Below are 13,494 nucleotides of genomic sequence, written 5' to 3'. Positions count from 1 at the left end.
CATCCATTTTCTACCGCTTATTCCCTTTTGGGGTCGCGGGGGGCGCTGGAGCCTATCTCAGCTACAATCGGGCGGAAGGCGGGGTACACCCTGGACAAGTCGCCACCTCATCGCAGGGCCAACACAGATAGACAGACAACATTCACACTCACATTCACACACTAGGGCCAATTTTAGTGTTGCCAATCAACCTATCCCCAGGTGCATGTCTTTGGAAGTGGGAGGAAGCCGGAGTCATATGAAATTGCATCTTAGTTATAAAATGAGAACACAGTAGATTTCCCTTTCCTGTTCTTGGTGCACAGCATTAATACTTGTTTTGCAAAGCAGGAAATAGTCGGTTAAAATCCTGTTCATAGTTGAGGTAGCAAAGTCTACAATTTCAATGATCTTAAAAAAAAATAAAAAAAATAATTGAACACCATGAATTCGTTTTGGTGAAAAACATACATCAAAATAAATTCGATTTTGATTTACAAAGTATAAAAATAGTTTCACATAAATTAAATTAGATTTTGTCTTGGGGACAGGGTGCGGTCTCCAGGAGCCTTGTTTCACGTCTATATTTATTTTACATGAACATGACGTCTTTTAATGAACTAAATGACCGTAAAAAAACCTCTTTAATGTTTTTTTCCTCTCATTTAGATGTGTGAGGTTTAAAAAACGAGTCTATGTTGATGCGGTTCAAAAGATGTAGTAGCACAAAGTCCCACTAGGTGTCAGCATTCACAAAGGCATGTCAAAACTAGGTGTGTTGTGTTTACTTCTACTTTTTTGTGCATATCATGTTATATTAAAAAATTTCAAGAATGTAATGTCTTACTAAGCTCTAAAAGAAAACAACGGGCTGTTCCAGTGTAGAGGAGACAAGAAGACAAGTGGGAGTGGAGCAAGGATGGAATGTCCAAATAGTTGGGATGGGGGAGGAGCCAATGCTGGGAAGAGGATGTTCTTCTAGAAGGACTTGTGACTCACTCATTCTCTGATTGGTGGACTCAGGAGAAGGACCTTTGATACCTGGAGGATGACTTTGCTGACCACCTTAAAAGAAATTATCTGATTATGGATCAAACATGAAGAGGGCCGACCGATGAGAATTGAGTTTGAGTAAGTGCAGATTTTTCAGTTGTCACGTGACTGAAGTGGAGGCTGCTGGTTGGACGACGCTGTTGGCGCCACAATGAGCAGAGATGGCGAAGTGGTCTGTACAGGTTGGCTCAGGAAATCTCCACCAGAGAAAAAGCTACGCCGTTACGTGAGTACAGGTCGGAAAAGTGGATGGGAATGTCTGAAAGTGTACTTTGTTGAGTTGAGCAAACGTCTTCCCTCACCAGGAAAACAAACACACACTGCTGTGTCAGGCTATGCTGACTGGTTTCACATTCCAGTAAAGACACACACACACACACTCTCTCTGCATATCTGGCATGCCTGGCCAACAAGTCGTGTTAGTCTCCATCATTGTTGTGTTCAGAAATAACGGTTTCTGTCCAACACTTTGAGGAGTAAAAGTCTTTTTCCGTGCTTGTGTGTATCGTTTCATGTTGGTGATGTCTGACATGCAGACACACACTGTCTGCTCAGCTGTGTACTGTCACTGTCAACACACACACACACACACACACACAGAGCCTTGTAACGGCTGCAGCAGAAATGTGTGTTCATGCTAAGATTTGGACCAAAGTTCAAGCGGCGTACACACTCCCTATTGTGCGTGTGTGTGTGTGTGTCAGTGTGTGTTATGCAATCCATTGTAATCGCTCTCAGCTGGGCTCTCTTGGAAAATTTGCAAGGACTCACCTCCAAAGCATCTGGAAAACAACACACACACAAAAGCCCGGAGTTGTATTCCGCATGGATGTGACAGGAAGTGGTGGAACACGTGTCTAAATAAGCAAATGGAAGGTTTGCCGTTAATTTTGGTTCGGAGACCGGATGGAGGAAGTGTTTTTTTTTTTTTGGGAGGCATTGTTTCCACTTCCTGTTGGGGTCAGGGGTCAAAGAGAAAACAAAAAGAACAGGAAGAATGATGAGAGGAAGTGTTCAATCACTCGGATTAACAACATCGTAGATTATTAGCTGTGGTCATGGCAACTCTCATGGCTCTCTCTTATAGCACCGACATGCTGCTTGAAGATCGTCAAGCCGAGCTCATGTCCTGTCCCACTACTTCCTTTTCCTGTGTGTGTTTGGCGAGACATGGGGGGAGGAATGTTGTTGTGCACATTGATCACATAAACACACAGGAGTTAGTGATTTATGAAGGTTTCCCACTGTAGGCCTGGAAGAGGCGTTGGTTCGTGCTGCGTAGCGGCCGACTGAGCGGTGAGCCTGATGTTCTGCAGTATTACAAGAACGCACATTCCCGTCGGCCCATCAGAACCATAAACCTGAGCATGTGTGAGCAGGTACACACACACACACACACACACACACACACACACACACACACACACACACACACACACACACACACACACACACACACACAACACATCTCGTTCTCCTGCCAGGAGAGGTTTCATCTCTTTCTGTCCTGCAGGTGGACGCCGGCTTGTCGTTCACAAAGAAGGAACTGGAGAAAAGCTTTGTTTTTGATGTAAGGACGGAGGAGAGGACGTGGTACCTGGTGGCTGAGTCCGAGGAAGACATGAATCACTGGGTGGCCTCCATCTGCCTGCTGTGTGGCTTCAACCCAACAGACGAAGGTAAAGGACCGAGGGATGGAAAATCTTAGTGACATACATTTCATGTTAATGTCAACCATTTTGTTCTTCCAGTACATGATGACGTTCCCGTCTCCAGCACTTCCCCTGGCATCACTATTGCCACGGTAACGGTCTCTGGTGCCCCCTACGAGCCTGTCGGAGTGCGCCCCCGGGTGATGGAAGGTGGCAGTGTGGAGGATTACGTGTGGCTAGCGCAGTGTCGAACACACATCAGGTTAGGTCTCCCTCAGCTATTTTAGTTGCCATGATAAGCATAGCCCTTCAAATACATTTGCTTTTGTCCTTCAGGCCTCCACAAGGTTCCTCCACCTCTCTAGATAGCGACAGTGGCGACCACCTCTTTCCTACTCCCTCTATCGCCTCTTCCTCCTCTTCGCCCTCGCCCTCCCGACTTCCCACCAGCCTCCCTCCGCCTTCCTCCGGCTCTCGGACGGCGCCATGGACATCTGCTGCCACAACAGATGCACTTAGCCAGTCTCTGAACTCTATCACGAGTCCTTACCTCCAGAGAGCAGGCGAGAGACCTCGATGTCACCCCTCTCCACATCCAAGGAAGCATTCACTGGATTTCCACCTGCGCCCCGTGGCAATCGCTGCCTCCAGTGGCTACCAGATACCCCGCCCTGCAGCCGCACATCAGCCACACACCCCTCTGCGCCCCTATTCCACCCCTAGTGTGGACTCCTTAACACAGGCTGAGCTTTTCACCTCCACCCCGACTCCTCCACCGCGCCCGCCTAAGCCCATTGCCATGGCAGCCATCGGTGAGAGTCTGACGAACGGGCAGGGCTCTGAGTCGGGGCCGAGCCCTGGAAGCGTGGAAGTTGCCGGGGGAGTGACCAGGAGTAACTCTGCCACCACACCTAGACGTGAGTTTGTCCACTAGAGGGGAGAAGAACCTAAAGTGTATGCAGTTATCTCTCGCCACATCGCCATTCAAACACTGGGCCTTACCACATCACATTTTTAAGGGATATTTTACAACATTCTGGCCTACAGTAAGCTTTTCCAAGCATAGAAATTACTAAACTTAAATAAAATATCAATACCACAGTAGTATTGGCAACTAAAGGAGACCAGACCAATCAGAGTGTGCTGTTCAGTATTGTGGCCACTGATCGAATGCAGCTGAGATAGGCTCGAGCACCCCCCCGCCACCCCAAAAGGGACAAGCGGTAGAAAATGGATAGATGGATGATTGGCTCAGCCCCAACGGGCATTATTATATTGCATTAAAACATTGTAAAGATGACTAAAGGATGTTATTTAATGGATAGAGGGCTCTTATTATGTTGAATACGTATTTAGAAGGTAGTAAACATATCTTACATCCCAGCTATGAAAATCAATCGATAATTCATACTTTGCGGAAGTCTGTTTATCGCGTTCATGTCCGGAATCAATTAACCGAGATAAATGAGGGATGACTGTACAGTTGATCCCTGCCTATTCATTTTCACACTCTCCATATTCAGAGATTTGTTTTTTCTTCTTAAAGTTGTCAATATTTATTTATATATGGTATTGTTTTTTTACGTAACTTAAATAGAAAATGGTTTGATGGCGCTGTCTGCAGGGGAAAGCTGGTGCTGCAGCTGTGAATCCAGCAGAAAGTCCTGTCTCACAAGTCAATAAACTCAACATTTTCCAAGAGGAAGATGTTTTGCCAAGACGTGATGTTGAGTAACTGCACGTTTTGTTAGTACAATGCTGTATACTGTAAGCCTGTAATAGTAAAAAAAAATATTTAAAATGTGGTTAATAACTGAGAGGCATAATGTGGGGTTTAAAGGAGGGGTGTCATACTTATTAACTCCTTAACCCCCTCCTTAAAGTAACCCCCCACTACCACCCCACACACACAAAAAGAACAGCATGGAACATCTTGCATACAGTACATGCAGAACAAACACATTTCACTGGAAAGTCACTTTTCAAATTAAGTGGACCACATTAAATGATGTGGCGGGTCAGATCTGGCGTTAAATTTGTTTGACAAGTTGTGGTTTAGAGCAGTAGACTCAGGGCCCATTGTTGGGCAGCGAGCGCCCACTTGGGGGCCGCCAAAAAATATGTTTCCCAGCTCTTGTCCGAATGAATACTCAGTTGTAATACACTTTTCCACCACTTTCCTTCCACTAAAAGAAACAGAAGAAGTCTGTAGCTGAAGTCATAGAGAAGTTTCTTAAGCGCAAAAATTATGACTAAAGTGGTTACGCTGTAATTTTTTTTTCACTTTAATTGTTTTGACACTTTAGTTAAGAAACATGTTCATTATTGTTTATTATATTAGCACAACATTATTGTATGTAGTATGTACTGTACATTTATTTTTTGTCAGTTATTTATGACTCCCTTTTTATGTAGGATATTTAGTTACTACTTATTTTCCAATCAGCCTGGCCTTAAGTTTAAGTGTTAATTAAACAATATTTTTTGTGATTAACTCATACATCATTTGACAAGGTTGTAAACTGTAAGTAGGTTATATATAATTATCGCATACTATTAAAATCAATAGTAAGATGACTAATTCTGTGTTAATCTTTGAGTGGGCCCCGGGTGCCTCTGTAGCGGAAGAATTGAGACCGTAGGTCCAAAAGGTTAAGAACCCCTGGTTTAGAGTATCAAAAATGCGTATGGGTATATTCATTATTTGCGGTATTTCACTAATTACACGTAGTCTTAGGGCATAACCCCTGCGAGTAGCAGGGATCTTTTGTAGGCCTATTGGTTTTCTTACACATCATTAGCTCTTGTTAGAAATCGGCTTTAGAAAATGGCTGATGTATTAAATCCTCACCAAGTGGATTTGTTCCAGCAACAGAACAAGACACTTTGTCCTGCTCAAAGACTCTTAGCTTCCAGTGATGCAACATTGTGACGTGTTTGCTTCTGAATCACAAGTTTGTTGTATTTGCACAATATCATCTTCGCTTAGCTTAAAGAAGGCACAGAAGTCATTGTGGGAGTTTGAAGATCATCCAGTGAGCTTCCGGAACAACTTGTTGAACTTGTCTTCTTGTATTTTCCAGGTTGTGAGTCTCTGACGCTGTCTCGCTCGCTCTCAGACAGAGCGAGCCTGTTTGACTTCAGCGATAGCTTCAACAGCTACTTTGTGAGTTTCACACACCTGTCTCGGAAAATTCTAACTTTCCTTTTCTGAATTCTAACATTCCTACACAATGCTTAGCTTGGCTGCAAAACAAACGCGGTGGTGGGTGTGACGTCATCACACCTGCACGTCCCCACAGTGTTGCAATCACTCCTCCACAGTAACGTTTCACAAACGTTCATGACAAAAAGCTCTAGAACAGGGGTGTCAAAGTCATTTTAGATCGAGGCCACATTGAGAAAAATCTACTCCCAAGTGGGCCACACTGGTAAAATCACGGCATGATAACTTAAAAATAAAGACAACTTCAGATTGTTTTCTCTGTTTAAAAATAGGACAATCACATTCTGAAAATGTACAAATCATAATATTTGGGGGGGGGGGGGGGGGGGTTACACTTACATGTTGCTGTTGTTGTAATAGTATTATATCTTTATTTGTCGTTATTTATACTTTCTGAAAAAATAATGTCATAATGTTCGTCAGTCAACTCATTGGTGTTAATTTTCAATCTATCAAGATAAAAAAAATGACATCAAAATCAAATTACAGGATGTTATTTATGTAGTTTGCTCATTTTCCTCGACTAGTGCACTAACATCATATGGTTTATTTTTTAAACATAAGTAGCATAATCTGCAAAGAATTGCATTCAGAACTGCAGTTTCTTTCATTCAAAAATGTTGGCTTATTTTTATACTTCGCAAATTCATCCCGTGGGTCGGATAAAACCTGTTTGCAGGCCTGGTCCGGGCCAAGGGCCATACGTTTTATAACCCTGCTCTAGAAAGACCCAACAGTTATCTGAAAACTAAATAAAAACATGTTATTTATTTTAGGCCATAGTTTCTTCACACACAATACAGAGAGCAGATAAAGGGGTGGCATTGGGGTTTGGAAATACCCCGATTGATCAGCATCGGGCCCATTTCCGTAAAAAAGTATGTGATCGGCTAAAGCTGATTAATGTCTTTCATGCTGATCATAAAAACGGCTTCCCTCTCACCTGATACTTAATGCTATTTATTTTTGGGCCCTCGGCTGACAGAGGCAGCTATAGTATGTCCATACACTGTGCTGATCTGCGCCCCTAAGTTGTTAAACATCACCTACATTGCGGCAAATAAACTGCATTTCTTACAAGTTTTATTATCACAGAAGGGCGAGGCTAAACCTGTTATTCACCGAGTAAGAGTAAGAGTAAGAGCTCATCGCTAAACTAGCCGCTAAGATAGCTTGCAACACCACAATAAATAAGTTCTTAGATGGAAGCACGTTACAGCAGAAAGTAAGCAGATGAGTAAGCAGGTAAGTACAGCATGATCCAAATAGCGTTACTGTTAATACCAAGTGTAGTTTTGGTATATGATCGGTACAAGAGTGATTAGATTGATATTTTGATTTTATATTATTATTATTATTATTTATATTATTTATTACTATTTTATATTTATATTATTTATTATTATTTTACATTTATATTTATTTTATATTTTTATTTTTTGTTGTTGTTTTTTGTTATCGTTTACAAATTCAAGGAAAAAGTCTGTGCACACAAGGACTTTGAGGGGGGGAAAACTAAGACTTTAAAAGAGTAGTAGCCTTTGTTTAGTTATTGTGCTCTACTGACTTTGTTTTGCTCAAACAACGTCAGCCGTAACACTTCACGAGAAGATTAATAAGGACGATCCACCAAAGTAAGGCACTTGAGTTTTACAACTTGTTCCATCAGATTGTTCTTTGTTTAGTTTATGGTTTTCTTCTAGTGTTTTTGGGTTCAGTTCTACTTTTCATGCATTCTAAATCGTGCCGGCCCAGTCACAAGATATGTGCGGCTTCTGCACGCACACTCAAGTGAATGCAAAGCATACTTGATCAACAGAGATACAGGTTACACTGAGGGTGTTACGGTGCGGATGTTCTCCCGAAATATGTTTGTCATTCTTGTTTGGTGTGGATTCACAGTGTGGCGTATATTTCTAACAGTGTTAAAGTTGTTTATATGGCCACCCTCCGTGTAACCTGTATCGCTATTGATCAAGTATGCTTTGCATTCACGTGTGTGTGCGTACAGAAGCCGCACATATCTTGTGACTGGGCCGGCACGTTTTAGAATGGAGGAAAAGCGGACATGACGACAGCTCGTAGAGGACGTTAAAGACAGTGCCTTTAAGGCACGCCCCCAAGACTGTGGTCCGGGTGGACTACGAGATATAATGACTGATGAATAAAGAAGTTTGCCTCAGCTCAAAACCTGAGCCCCGACATTAATGAACTAGCATCCAAGAAAAGATGCCCGGTATCTGGCTTGGGCACATCCGATTAGATCCGTGTGTTGCAAACTGAGCAGTTTAAAGTCCTGAATGGTTGGTTTATTCATTGTTATTTTATTTTCAAATTTATTAGCCTGTGGAAAAAGTTAATGTTGATATTTACCTCAGAAGGCTGCAAATAGAAAAGAGGCATTCAATTTTTATTTAAATTGTATTTGATATGCCATTGATATTTTTTTATTATTATTATTATTATTATTTGAAACTCTATTTTGCATGTCACTATAAAGTTATATAAGCCTTGCTTGTTCAATATTCAATGCGAAACTTGTTTGGGTCCCTATTAAAAGGTTAATTTGTTCAACCTTGGCCCGCGGCTTTGTTCAGTTTTAAATTTTGGCCCACTCTGTATTTGAGTTTGACACCCTGATATAGATGCTCTAATTAGCATCAGAGATTTGACATGCATGGCGATGTAATATGACTGTGAGGCAAACACTGGAATGAGGTTTAATGTCTGCCAACATTGAACATATTTTGATTGTTGATTTATTGTGCATGTTTGTGTATTTGCTGTCAGTTGAATAAAGGCATGGTGCCTCTGGGCAGTGTTTGTTCCGAAGACAACGATGCGGATGAAAATTATGTTCCCATGAACGCCGCCACCATCGAGCCCCCTCACCTGGCGCGGTCGGTAACAAACCGCCGCCTCGTTTTTTTGTAATAATAAGGCAGGAACCAAAAGGTCAGTTAATCGTGTTGTCATGCTTTCAGACCTTCGGAAACACCCCACAATCACCAGGAGGCCAACTACGTTCCCATGACCCCTCTCGGCCCTCACCTCGCCGCTGCAGCTGACCCGCCGTCATTGGGGACACAGGTGCCCCCGGCTGCTCACACAGGCTTCCGTATACCCTCATTGATGCCCCTCACTGCCCCTCACCCGAGGGAGGGAGAGCTGGAGACGGTGCCGCCGCCCGTTCATCGCAATTTGAAGCCACAACGCAGAGGTAGCCTGTTGGTCTTTCTGTCTCCACTGCAGACTGCATGGCTTAATGTCTTCTGTGTGTGTCTGCTAGTCAGACCAGCGCCCCTCAACATCCCTCCAGTGCAGCAGGACTGGCAAGAAGTCCCGCCCCCTGTGCGCTCACCTGTCACTCAGACCTTCACAAGACCGTATGTGTGTGTGTGTGTGTGTGTGTGTGTGTGTGTGTGTGTGTGTGTGTGTGTGTGTGTGTGTGTGTGTGTGTGTGCGTGTGTGTGTGTGTGTGTGTGTTTGTGCGCGCTAAAAAATGCTTGGTTATATTGGTAACCCAATTTATGGGTTGCTAGTGTTGAGTTAAATTTTGGAGTTATTTTTATGAAGAGCAACAAATTCTTTGGGTTATAAGGGTATTATTTTAACTCAAATTCTGGGTTTTCAAAATTATGAACCATTTTTGGGTTGTTTTTCAATGAGGAACCCATTTTTGGGTAAGAGGCTTTTTTTAATTAAAAAGTGACTGGTTTTTTTTAAGGGTATTTTATTATGGATTAATCTCATTAACATTATTTACAATCACGCATCTTATGTATGTGGAAGACGTCCTTTAAAATGCACAAGTTCATGTTGGGTTTTTTTTATTTTTTTTATTAATCAGTTCAACAAAATAATACAAAATAATGCAATTCCAATTCCAAAACCAGCCGCCCCAGCAACATTCAGAATAGCAATCAACAGAGCAATTGAGAGGACACACAAACATAACACAAAACAATCCAAAAGTAGTCAAACAAAAATGAAGAATATCAACAACAGTATCAATATTAAGAAGAATTCCAACATAGCAGTGATTAGAAATCCCTCATTTACATTATCATCAAATAAAAACATTTTAAAAATGAACAATAGTGTGACAGTGGCTTACACTTGCATCGCATCTCATAAGCCTGACAACACATTGTGTCCAATATTTTCCACAAAGATAAAATAAGTCATATTTTAGGCTCATTTAATAGTTAAAACAAATTTAAATAATGCATCCCATATTCCAATATTTGACTCATTATAACAAGTTCATGTTTATCTCATGTTTAACTCATTGTATGTGCGTGTGTGTGTCTCAGCCCGTCCAGTCGTCGTACAGTCAGGCCCACCTCCTCCCACAGTTCATTTTCCTCCTCCGACTCTGATGATCTCGACGACAGCTACGTTGCCATGACGAACAGCAGTCTCAGCTTCAGCGCAGAAGAGTGTGTAAGTAAACTTTCTCCCCTTTGTTTAGTTTTCCTCTCTGTTCAAATCTTTACTGTGTGTGTGTGTGTGTGTGTGTGTGTGTGTGTGTGTGTGTGTGTGTGTGTGTGTGTGTGTGTGTGTGTGTGTGTGTGTGTGTGTGTGTGTGTGTGTGTGTGTGTGTGTGTGTGTGTTTACATGCAGTCTCTGAGGCTCATGCTACATCGTGCATCTGAGGGAGGAGTCAGCAGCCCATTGGTCAGGCGAGCCAGAGGCAGCAAACATGTGGAGTACCTGGACCTAGACCTCCACGTGGGACGAGTGACACCGACAAGGCAGGTGAGAAGACGCCTAAGGAACACTTTCCTTTTGCAAACTCGCAACATAATGGACACGACACAAACTTGTGTCGCTCAGAAACGCTGCACGGATGATAGCGGCGACAAGCTGGCTGGAGGCGTCGAGGAGCACGCCCGGGGAGACCGAACTCGTGTGGACTACGTGGTGGTGGACCCCAAGAGGACCAAGGCCCTGAGGAATACCAGGGAGGCGTGGCACGATGGGAGAATGTCCACGGAGAAGTGCAAGGAGCACAGCTGAGAAGCCAAGTATGGTCGTTTCCGTGCCAACATCAATGGTTCAAAACCTTGAATTGAAGTATTTATTTCAAACCTGCACAGTACAACAACACACGGTTTTGTTTTGTTTTTACATTTTGGCAGAGACATTTATGCAAGGCTTGAAAAGGGGTTGGATGAAGCAGATGCTTATAATATACCAACCCCTCTCACTCATTCCACATTTAACATAAACAATATAATGCAAGAACAATACTGTACAAACAAAAACAAGAAAAGCTCCTGTACACTAACAATACAATAGTACCACTGTTACTATGAGACAAGACGAGACAACACACACACACACACACACACACGCACACACACACACACACACACACACACACACACACACACACACACACACAAACACACACACACACACACACACACACACACACACACACACACACACAGGCCCAAACACTCCCTGACCATACACCTCTCTCCCATCGCTCTGTGCTGAGGGCATCACTCTCTTTCCTCCTCGTACTTCTTTAGTACTTCTTTTTTAAACAGTCTTTTAAATGTAATCATGTTAGAACAGGTTTTTAAATCGTCCCCTAAGTTGTTCCACAGACTGACTGCACGCACTGAAATGCACATTGATTTTAAAGATGTTCTAAATTTAGGCAAATATAATTTGTTGTTTCCTCTTACACTGTAACTATGGTGAGCATCTCTATCCTGGAATAGGTTCTGTATATTGGATGGTAGAGAGTTTTGGGATGCCCTAAACATAATTTGAGCAGTTTTAAAATTGATCACATCGTGCAGTTTAAGTTGCTTTAACTCCATGAATAGTGGATTTGAATGATGTCTGTAGTGAACATTGGACACAATCCTAATGGCCTTTTTCTGTAGAGTGACTAAAGGCTGTAAATGGGATTTATAACAATTTCCCCAGACTTCAACACAATAGTTTAAATATGACATAATAAATGAATGATACAATAACAGCAGAGCATTGGTGTTCAATAAATGACATGATCTCCTCATCATTCCAACACATTTAGCAACTTTTGTCCTCAGGTAACTTATATGAGGCTTCCATGATATATTTATACCTTATTTTGGTAGCCATGCCCAAATCTCAACACATCCAAGAGCATCTCTAAAGATGATTTTAGCAAATGGATTTTACTTTTCTTTCTGTGAATAAACAACGCTGAAAACATCACTTAATGAGGTTCCAGAGTGACTTAAGCTGTCCCTTTTTGTTTTGAATTGAATCTCTCTCAAAGGTTTTCTTTTTTGTTAAGTATACTAAGTATACCGGTACATGGTTACTAAGAGCACATTTTGAAAGTATAGTGTTGTTCTAAACCAGGGGTCGGGAACCTTTTTGGCTGAGAGAGCCATGAAAGCCAAATATTTTAAAATGTCTTTCCGTGAGAGCCAGATAATATTTTTTAACATTGAATACAACTAAATGCGTGTATTTTTAAGTGAGACCAACATTTTTAGAGTGTAATAAGTCTCTTATTCTTTTTAATAACATTGTTATTCTGAAGCTAATCAATAATAAATAAAATACTTCTTACCAATAATGCAACTTCTTGAACAGGTGCGGTATAGAAAACGGATGGATGGATTAAAATGAATGAGAATGTTTTATATTTTTAACGTTATTTTTAACACTGTGATTACCAGCGGAATTATTCATTACTTATCGTGTTAAGCAATATCAGCTAAGATTTATCTGAGAGCCAGGTGCAGTCATCAAAAGAGCCACATCTGGCTCTAGAGCCATAGGTTCCCTACCCCTGTTCTAAACCATTACGGTCGTTATTTATTTCCTGAAAATTACATTAGTAATATTTCCACCAAACATTGAAGGAGCTCCATTACTGTGCCTTGTAATATCAAACAGATGTTTGATTAAAAAAAATACCTGTACTGAGACCGTAGTACAGGCTATTCAACTGGCGTCCCGGGGCCAAATCCAAACCGGGAATGACACTGTATTAGCCCCCCAAGTTCAGTTCAAAATTTGGGAGAGACTATAGATTTTTTTGCAGCAAATTGAATATAATGAAAACACCATAGCGCTCATAGAGGAACTTGGACAAACACATTGGCAGAGTCTTGCATTGACATTTTAACCTCCCAAAGCATCTACTGCAGCACTCATCTGTATTTTGCATAACTGGTCCATCTTTTCTGAAATGTGCAACTCTGACAAGAAAATAGACCAAAAACAAATGTCCAATACGAATGCCCCTGTGGTCTTCAGCTCTCTGGAAATGTGGCCCCTTGAACAATTTAGTTGAATAGCCCTGCCATAGTAAGGGAACCAGAAAGTGACACATTTATTTTGCATTGTTTTGTGTGTGTAAACCTTACCTCCTTTTGCACTATTTCTTTTCTTTCTGTCCTATGTTTTGCATATTTATAGACTGTCACACTGATACTGAAGTTGCCTTTAATCTCATTGTACCTGTATATAGTGACAATAAAAGGCATTCTATTCTATTCTATAAAAAAATGGTTTGTAGGTGTCTGGAATGGATGATTTGGATTTACATTCTTTCTTCTGAGA

At 41.7% G+C, this 13,494-nt stretch overlaps 1 protein-coding gene across 1 annotated transcript; it reads left to right on the top strand.

The window, feature by feature from the left end:
• The first annotated feature begins 1,003 nt into the window (after positions 1 to 1,003).
• Positions 1,004 to 13,440, top strand: LOC133606382 (GRB2-associated-binding protein 1-like). Its single transcript, XM_061960253.2, has 12 exons — positions 1,004 to 1,258; positions 2,283 to 2,411; positions 2,546 to 2,711; positions 2,784 to 2,946; positions 3,021 to 3,601; positions 5,768 to 5,850; positions 8,701 to 8,810; positions 8,895 to 9,130; positions 9,200 to 9,296; positions 10,227 to 10,356; positions 10,537 to 10,671; positions 10,750 to 13,440. Exons 1-12 carry the CDS (start codon positions 1,184 to 1,186, stop codon positions 10,930 to 10,932), a joined length of 2,088 nt encoding a protein of 695 aa, XP_061816237.2. The 5' UTR covers positions 1,004 to 1,183; the 3' UTR covers positions 10,933 to 13,440.
• The last annotated feature ends 54 nt before the right edge of the window (positions 13,441 to 13,494 follow it).

Source organism: Nerophis lumbriciformis, linkage group LG05, assembly GCF_033978685.3.
Source record: "Nerophis lumbriciformis linkage group LG05, RoL_Nlum_v2.1, whole genome shotgun sequence".
NCBI lineage: Eukaryota > Metazoa > Chordata > Actinopteri > Syngnathiformes > Syngnathidae > Nerophis > Nerophis lumbriciformis.
Note: the sequence above shows the minus strand (reverse complement) of the source record. Positions and strands in the feature narration are given on the sequence as shown.

Bases quoted from the DNA above. Each gene is read 5' to 3' on its own strand.
- LOC133606382 (XM_061960253.2), top strand. From the start codon at position 1,184: ATGAGCAGAGATGGCGAAGTGGTCTGTACAGGTTGGCTCAGGAAATCT. The intron at 3,602-5,767 runs GTGAGTTTGTCC...TGTATTTTCCAG, and splicing joins CTCTGCCACCACACCTAGAC to GTTGTGAGTCTCTGACGCTG. The intron at 8,811-8,894 runs GTCGGTAACAAA...TCATGCTTTCAG, and splicing joins GAGCCCCCTCACCTGGCGCG to ACCTTCGGAAACACCCCACA.